The sequence below is a fragment of the Telopea speciosissima genome, chromosome 3 (genome assembly GCF_018873765.1).
Source record: "Telopea speciosissima isolate NSW1024214 ecotype Mountain lineage chromosome 3, Tspe_v1, whole genome shotgun sequence".
Classification (NCBI taxonomy): Eukaryota; Viridiplantae; Streptophyta; class Magnoliopsida; order Proteales; family Proteaceae; genus Telopea; species Telopea speciosissima.
In genome coordinates, this window is record NC_057918.1 from 45,677,378 (window position 1) to 45,686,786 (window position 9,409).

A 9,409-nucleotide genomic window follows, 5' to 3' on the forward strand; every position below is an offset into this window, starting at 1 on the left:
AGTCGGTTCGGTTTTGGTTTTAAAAATGTGTTTTTATTCTCGATTGGGTTTAGTTTTGATTTCTAAATTCTATATCTTGAACCAAGCCGAAATAGAACTAAATAACCAGAAACAAACCGATTATCACATTTGGTGGTCTACCCTTATTCGATAGAGGGTTTCATGAATGAACACAAGAACTCTTACAAATTTTTATTTAATTTCCTCTCAATTTGTTGTCGCACATTAAATTTCATGGATATATGTTATTTGAACTATATGAAATAAAATTTTGGTAGGGAAAGAGAACGCCACCTGGTCGCACAGAGCACACCGCACTTACACCCAGACACAGGGGCACGCAAAATGATCACCGCACCCTTGGTCATTTTCATTTTTCCAAGTGGGTTGCAACGGTCAATCATTATGCGTGCCCCTATGTCTGGTTGTAGGGGCAACGTGCGCTGGTCAACCAGTTGGCGATCTTTCTCCCATTTTGGTGTTATCAAGCTACTATATCTCTTGCACATTTTCCAGAAGCTCTGAGCATCTTCATAAGCGTCTGGATTTATTCTTTAATACATACATTTACAGGTTGAAGGTGCCTACTTAGAAGGTAACAAAAGCCTCAACAACTGGGATGTATTTACTCATTTGCCAGGTAACTTTCCACTTTTGACCTTATTTTTTTGAGATGTAGTCTACAATCCATTACTTTTGGAGTTTCTTTTTGAAATTACTAAAATCCACTACTACTTTGGAATCATTTCATGAGGTGGGAACAAATAAATTAAATTTAGGGCATTACACTTTGCATTAACGATAATATTCCTAAATGTAAAGATTAGAGAATGTATAAAGTTTAACTCTACTTGTAGCATATTGTGGGACCCTAATTAATATGTCTGGTATCAACATCTTTTTTTGATGAAAGGATAATTTATTAAAGAAAAGAGAGACAAAATCTGAAAAACCAAAGGCTAGCAAGGGGGAAAGACCTCAACAAAAGAAAACATAACAATCATCAAAATTGATACAATAAAATTAAGGGGACAAAAAACAACCAAACAAATGAGGGAACAATAAAACAAGGTGGGAGGATGGGGGGGGGGGGAGGGGAGAAACAAAGAAAATTGAGGATACACTAGGGGGAGAAACAAGAGGAAGATTCCAAGCCAAGGCAAGATGTCTATTTCTGGTAATAGTCGGGTAGATAGCACATCTGTGAATAATTTTATTTTTTATCTCCAAAGTAATGGAGTCTCAGATTTGTTCAATAGAACCCGAGAAAAAAATCCTTTTATTTCGTTCTCACCAGATATGATGATTCAATGCACTAAGAAATAGCTTACCAAGAGTGTCACAGGTGGTTTTACCATTGAAAGATTACAAAATTCACCTTTATTCTTTGTTAGAAGAAATGACAAATCTAAAAACAAACCAATATTTTCTGAGAATGCTACTCCAAACCGACTTGGAGACGAGATAGGAAAAAGATAGATGGTCTATATTCTCAAGGAAGTTCCAACAAAGACAATAATTTAAAATAGAAAAATTCCAAAATAAATGAATTTTAAATGGATCCATAAATCTTCTTTTTCCTGATAGGTGCTCATGATGGAGAGTTGAATTTATGGCCTCTTAATTGAGGTATTGGTCATTCTCAACTTAGCTACACACCCTTGGGATAAAACAACAATTTCCATAACCCCTCTTAATAATGGCTACGAAACCTGGATTTATTAATTCATGACCTTGGATAATCAGTGGCAAGAGAAGACAATGGAGATGACATTGATGATCACTTATTGATTTAATAATTACTCCAGTGTCTAAAATAATTTTCTTTGGATCATCTTATAGGAGGTATCAAAGATGGAAGCAATGCAGATGTTTCTACTGATCACTACCACCGATACATGGTACGTGTTCACATACTTTTCACTTCTTATTAAGTTCTTCACAATAAAAAGTTTTTTGGGAAACTAGTATAGCTCTTTTGAAGCAAATATTTTGTTGGGAAGACCTCGTCACCAAAGTTGATTACAATAACCTTACTTTATTACCCTTTTGTTATAACAATTCTTTTTTCCATAAGGTTAAATCATTTCATTTCACATGGACAGTGATAATTGTTGAAAATAACATAAGTCATTTTCATATCAAATAATCACGTTCGAATACAATGTAGCACAAATCTGACCCCAAAAGAAAATCTTGACTCATCCAACCTAGCTACTTAGAATAAAAGCTTTGGACAAAATGATACCAATTTGAGAAACCATAGTTTTGGACCTATTTAAGGACTGAAGGTTCGCCCACACTCAGCTGGTTCCTAAAATTATTATGAGGGCGTTATATGGAAGGGTCAAATCTCCACTTTAGCCAGATTCTAATATTTTAAAGCTTATTATTCCTTTTTAAGTTCTTTTGTTGTTTCAAGATCAAGTTTATTGCATCTTATTACTTGGGTAAAGATCTCGAACTTGGGTCTATAATCTCTTATTGTCAAACAGGAAGATGTGGAGTTAATGCATTCCCTTGGAGTGAATTCCTATAGATTTTCCATTTCATGGTCCAGAATCCTACCAAGTAAGTTTTACCATGATCAATCCTATTAACATTAATTGAAACTGATCAATTAATTACTTGATATTTTTATGCTTAAATTCTGTCTTAAATGCAGAAGGTAGATTTGGAAAAGTTAACCGTGCAGGAATTGAATTCTACAACAAACTAATTAATGCTCTCTTACAAAAAGGTAAAATTTCTTTATTTATTTAATTTTAATTTATTTTTTTAGGCTATCTTTGTTTATAAGTGAATTGAGGAGAATAAAATTGAATTAAGAACAAAATGGAAACATTTTCAATCATTACCACCAATGAAAAATAATATTAATCTCAAATTAAAAAAAATGCATAATTGTAATCTAGTTGATTCTCAACCAGATTTCTTGGATTTGAGTTAAGGGTGCAACTCAGATGGGCTAGGCCAAGAAATGAAAAAATAAAAAAGCGCATCCGGACACTTGAAATTTTTAAGTACCATGTTTAGTAATATTTTAAGTTTATTACATAATCACAAGTATAATGTTTTTTCTAATTCACTGCATTTCCCTTTAATTATCTGCAACTAGAGGAAAAAATAATTTCTTATCTTAATTGTTACGGATTCGAACAGGGATACAACCATTTGTTACATTGCACCATGTTGATCTTCCTCAAGAACTTGAAGATCGATATGACTCATGGTTGAGCCCAGAAATGCAGTAAGTCTATTTTATTTTCACTATGTTGTTTATCAATGTTTTAATTGTATTCTTATCATTTTATTAATTTTTGTTATATTTTCTTCAAAATTCCACTACTTACACATGCAGGAAAGATTTTGGATATTTTGCGGAAGTATGTTTCAAAGCTTTTGGGGATAGAGTGAAATATTGGTCAACAATGAATGAGCCAAACCTTGTAGCAAAACTTGGCTATATCATAGGGGATATCCCACCCAACCATTGCACCAAACCCTCAAATGGTTGTCGCTATGGGAACCCAGCAAATGAACCATATGTCGTTGCACACAATATGATATTATCACATGCCATTGCTGTAGACATTTATAGGAGAAAATATCAGGTAATATATAAACTCTTCTTCTTCTTCTACGTGTTCTCTACATGTATATGGTTTATAATTGGAACCTCATGCAAGCATTTTTGTTTTGTGTTATTTTTTGCCTTAAACAAAGGTTAAACAAGGAGGTATGATTGGGATCGTTATACATGCAATGTGGTATGAACCACTTAGAGATACCCTAGCAGATCACCTAGCAGCTGGACGGGCTGTTGATTTCTTCCATGCATGGTAATAAAAATCAATTATTCTACATTCCTCACCTATGTGTGGATGTAATAAGATGATGATTTTAAATAAGTGCTATTACTACTAGTAATGTCTTGTTGTTTTTTATCTCTCTAAAATCACTCGTGTTGCGTATCTTGTTAATTATAACACTTCCTCCTTATTATAATAGCTTATTTAATGAGTTAGAATTTGTATTCTACTTTGTTGGATTTATGTGTGCATCATACCTAATTTAAAAAATTTAATAGTATATAAAATTCTTTTTAATAACTTTGGTCGTTTGATTGTCCTATGCTTATGCCATAAATTGTTCCCAACTAGGGATAGAACTCGGAATTTTTTTCATCTGGTTGACGCATTGATGGGAATTGTGATTCTAAACACAAATGTGAGTGTGGTGTATATTGAACTAGAACACTTATGAGTAAATATTATTATTTATTAATTATTATATCTTGAAGATTTTTCAAAATTATTCTGTTTTCAATCTATAATCGAGATTCTCTATATAAGATATTTTGATGGAGTAGAATGGTGGTAGTAATTATTTTCTTGCTCGTAGGTCTGCTATTATGCGATATTCTTAAATGGGGGGACTAAACCATAATAAAAATATTGCTTTGGGAACCGCATTAATATTTCTACTTAATACCATCTTAATGCATAATTATCTTTATTTAAGAAATAAAGATAGGGATAGATGAGTAGGATCATTAAATAAGATCTCACCACTAGGCAAGTTGTGTGGTATAGGATTTTAGCATCTCAAAATCTCTAATTAAAGTAGCAGGGAGGGGAGAGAGACACCTCTCTTCCCTCTATTTGTGAGTTAGGGTTTTGATCCCTTATGAGTGTAAAGTGTTTTTGGTTCCACATCTCGTGCAACTGTTGTTCAAGGGATTGCGGATCAGCTTGTGCTCATTAGTAATATATTTCTTCGAATAGTTTACGATTGTGGACTGTTAGGTAACGTAAGTCCCTCTTGTTCTAGATTGAATCCTCTAATGTTGCATAAGGTATCACTCATATGGATTAAATTTTTAATGTAACACTTTAATAAACAACATAATCATCATGCCTTAGATGTGATTACATTAAGAATATATAGCTAATTCTGAGCCTAAGTTTTTTTTGCTGTTGAATAAGTCTTTCAACAAGGGAGAAACAATTAGACGAAGAATACAATATTCCACTAGGCAGAAAGCCAAGTTAGCCAAACAAAGGAGAATCATAACACAACTATGACCACACCAAACTAAAGAAAGAAATAAAAAAATGAAAACTACTAAACATCTTCTTAAAGTTATTTATGTTTTCTTCAATTATTTTCTTCTGAAATATTCAAATATTTTATGTTTGTAGGATATTGGACCCCATAATGTATGGTGATTATCCTTCTGAAATGCGTGAAATATTGGGTCCACTACTACCAATATTCTCACTAGAAGAAAAAGAAAAGTTGAAAAATAAATTAGACTTCATTGGCTTGAATCATTATACAACCTTCTATGCACAAGATTGCCTGTTCTCTCGATGCAACTCTATGGCTTCACAAATTGATGCATTTGTGAACCCCACAGCAGAAAGAAATGGTCGTCCTATTGGAGAGCCGGTAAGTGAAAAAAAGTTAAGTTGTGAATATATTTATTTCAAACAAATTAAGTTGTAAAATGGGTGACCTTATTTTGAAAAAAGAAGAAGAAAATTCAATAGTTAACCTACAAGACTCAACCACTTAGACTTTTTTATATAAAAAAAATTATTTAACAAAGTCCAGAAACTATAACACCCAAGGGAAGAGAATGAAGGGGAAAAAGAGGGAGAGGGGGAGTCCAGCTTGGCCCCAAAGAAGAGAGGCCGCCACAACAAAGATGTTACATGGGAATTACAAGAAGGAATCTGGGATACCCTAACATGTAGCTAAATGCAAGTTCCTAGTAGAATCTCAAGGGATTTTAGGATCAAGGATACTTTTGATCTCAAAATCTATTGTGTCCCAAATGAGCTGGTTCGTTCTTGACTTGATCAGCCGCTACTTCAATTGAATGGAAATAACTTACCATTTTTTTTGGGGGGGGGGGGGGGGGAGTGGGTTCCAACATTCTAGGTTTTGAGAGACGAATCTTTTCATTATTAGGTTCATGATTTGACTAATCATAGTAGTCCATGGTATCCCCTCCAGAAAAAGAAAAAGAAAAAGCAAAAAGAAGCATCTTTTCTACCATTATCAATGCCATAAAAAATTGATTATAATTCTTTATTTATCATTTTGATAAATTTATTATGTACCTTTAATGATGTATTTTTCCCTTTTCAGACAGGGATGCCAGACTTTTATACGGTTCCTTCTAGTATGGAGAAGGTGGTCATGTACTTCAAAGAAAGATATAACAACACTCCAATGATGATTACTGAAAATGGTATGATATGCTAAAATAGTTGGCATATGTTTATCTTTTTCATATAGATCATCTTTATAAATGATTTGTTTAATTGGACCATTGCATTAGCATTCCACCATTATAACCAAACTAAAGTAGCTATGAAATGAGCATCTTAGAATCTTGGCTCTTCATTAAACTACAGCTGTAAGATCTAATCATCACAATTCGATAAAATTTATGCTTTACTTATATTGGTTATTGTTTTTTTGCCCCTTTTCTTTCATGTTTTAGTTTCTAAAATTGTATTTCATCATTTATATATGCAAAAAACACTAGATATTGGGTGCGGGATTGCTACTACGGATGTCAATCCTACAGTTCGGTCCGATTTCCATTGGGCTAAATCGGTTTGGGTCTGTTACTAGGTCAACCTAAGATTAAAGCGTTAAATAAGTTTAGATTTTGATCGGTTTTAGTCCGGCTTCTTACTGATATTTTTGTTATCGATTTGTAATCGGGCTAGTATTGGGTTCAGTAAGACCTAATTTTGATTTTACAAGTATACATAAGAAAATCAATGGGAAATTTTTTTTTTTTTTTTTAATGTTTTCGGTTTCTTATCGGATTAATAATGGTCTGGTTTCAATTTCTTATCAGGTTTAGTCCTCTTTTTTATTTCGGTTTCTATTGGTTTCATATAATCAACTTGAACCCAAACCAATAAGGACTCGGTTGGTCCAGGTTGAATCGATCAGTTTGGTTAGGTCTGACCTGTTTAATTGAAATTTGACACCTTGTATTGAAACATTAATTTTTACTTTCCTCTAAGCAAAGAAATATCAATACTCTAAAAACCTGAGACTATGTTGCACGTCAATATATAAACAACTAAAAAGTACAAGGGTTCATTGACATACATGGGTTGTTATATGATTGAATTTAAATTTAAAATTTGACATGTGATTTGCATAGCCAATGCTTCATATATATTGCCTCATGACCCTTGCACATGTCACAAATAGGTAGTAGACCAAGTAAGGCTTTCTAGTCGATATAAATAGAGTAAAAACCCTTGGATATCTTTCATTTTTTTGCTCAAAGTCATAATTCAAACGGTATGCATTTGTGCACATACATACACTTGTAACTTAACAATAATAACACAATACCTTGTTTGTAGGGTATGCTGATGCAAGCTATCCCAATTCTCCTGTCGAGGACTTTCTCAATGATACAAAGAGAGTAGACTTTTTAAGTAGCTATTTAACTTCGCTAACCAAGGCAATGAGGTACGTTATCAGCATTAAAGAAGAACATATCTTTTAATTCTTTAGGAGATGGCAATTATGTGTACAATCATTTAGGGATTAAGATTAATAAGCATCGACAACAATGTTTTCCTACAGAACTTGAATCCAACTAATTGCCACATTTTTATTTTATTTTATATTTATCATTTATTTTTACTTTTAGTTTTTATTTTTTTGGTAAGATCGTACTGAAGACTCATAAGCCACTAGGGGTGACAGCCCAAGAGGGCAACTATGGTGACATCCCAACTCTGAGAGGAGAGGGCGGCCAATGGGGGAGGGCAGGTGGAATAAAGATGTGTAACATCCGATAGGGGGAGTCAAATCAACGGCTTCTCCCTTGGACTTAGGCTAGTGCCCTATTGCACTGGCAGCTACCACCACGCCAAGAGGCGCTTCCCCATATTTATTGTTTATTGCACGGATGTTTTTCCCCTTATTAATCTTCACCAACTCTTGTTGATCATATTTGCAGCAATGGAGCTAATGTGAAGGGGTACTTCATATGGTCTCTACTCGACAATTTTGAATGGTCAAATGGATATTCTTTGCGATTTGGGATTCATTATGTGAACTACAATACATTGGAGAGAATACCAAAATTATCTGCAAAATGGTACAAGAAATTTCTAAATGGAGTGAAGATGGAGGAACCAATAGACAGTGACATTAAAATTCGACGTGTTTTATCATGATCAAAAGTGACTTCTACAAAAATTGCTTGCAGTTAGATATGTACTTGTATTGATGGAAGTGTGTTGGGGAATCTAGGTCATGCAAACATTGCAGGAGTTTTTAGAAATTCATCTGGCGTGCATCTAAGGAGTTTCAACTTTTATGTGGGTGTTTCACCGAATTTCTTTGCTAAATTTTTGCATTCTTTGAAGGTCTGAGATTTACACAAAAACTTGTATTAAATAAGACTTAGGTGGAATGTCATTTAGTTTCTATTGTGGAGTGGATCAGGGATTCGATCCTTTCCTTTTCCTTTGTAGAAGTGAATTTCTTATAAACCATTCCTTGATATGTCGACGTGGAGAATCTTCCTTTGCTATTGTGAGATGAATTATGTTGTCGATTCCTTAGCTAAGAAGGCTGCTTAATCTCATGCATCTGACTCTTGGATGTTTCTGCCACCGTTTATCATATAGGATTTCAGATGGGATTTGGAAGAAAGACCTCAATTTAGATTGAGTTGCGTTTGAGTAGTTGTTTGCTTGGGTTAGATTTTCTATCTATTGATGGCTTGCCAAAGATGGAGTGGAAATCTACCTTTTGTTTTCTGTATTTTTTTTTTTTGCGATATCTAGTTTCATTTAGATATCTTTGATGTACATTTTTCATCCATTCTTTCTTCTAAAGTTCTATAAAATTTGTTGAACTTTGGCAAAAAAAAAAAAATATACTTGTATTAATTATGTCACGATCTCAATCTCACAGAACCGTTGGGGCCCATGACACTAGATCTGAATGGCACAGCACAAAGATAAAATATAATAACATTCTTAACATCCCATAATGGGCATGGGTGTCCGAAAGGCTCATTCATTTTCATATAATTACTAGAGTTCTATAAGTGAAAATATATCATTTGAAAGTGTTATATCAAGGGACTGATGACATCTAACAAAAACCTAAACTTGTACTTAATATAACATTCATTATTTAAAACATTACAACTTTGTTGGGAAAATGCCCACACAGAAATCCCACTCTCCTAAGTTGGTCACGACTTGGTTTTGATGATAACAAACACTTCCCAAGTATGATGCTTATAATGATCCAATAAGTCGATCGGTTGACAAAAAATATGAACATTAGACTTTTTCTTCCATTAAACTTTTGGGCAATAAAGTTAGTCTCTAAAGTTAAA

The 9,409-nt window shown here is 33.6% G+C and overlaps 1 protein-coding gene across 1 annotated transcript; it reads left to right on the top strand.

The window, feature by feature from the left end:
• The first annotated feature begins 573 nt into the window (after window positions 1-573).
• On the top strand, window positions 574-8,231 carry LOC122655223 (beta-glucosidase 18-like). Its single transcript, XM_043849433.1, has 11 exons — window positions 574-640; window positions 1,843-1,901; window positions 2,496-2,571; window positions 2,666-2,740; window positions 3,163-3,250; window positions 3,362-3,614; window positions 3,727-3,842; window positions 5,205-5,454; window positions 6,160-6,262; window positions 7,407-7,515; window positions 8,012-8,231. The coding sequence occupies exons 2-11, from the start codon at window positions 1,899-1,901 to the stop codon at window positions 8,229-8,231; spliced, it is 1,293 nt and encodes a 430-aa protein (XP_043705368.1). The 5' UTR covers window positions 574-640; window positions 1,843-1,898.
• The last annotated feature ends 1,178 nt before the right edge of the window (window positions 8,232-9,409 follow it).

Bases quoted from the DNA above. Each gene is read 5' to 3' on its own strand.
- LOC122655223 (XM_043849433.1), top strand. The intron at 3,251-3,361 runs GTAAGTCTATTT...TTACACATGCAG, and splicing joins TGGTTGAGCCCAGAAATGCA to GAAAGATTTTGGATATTTTG. The intron at 3,615-3,726 runs GTAATATATAAA...CCTTAAACAAAG, and splicing joins TTTATAGGAGAAAATATCAG to GTTAAACAAGGAGGTATGAT.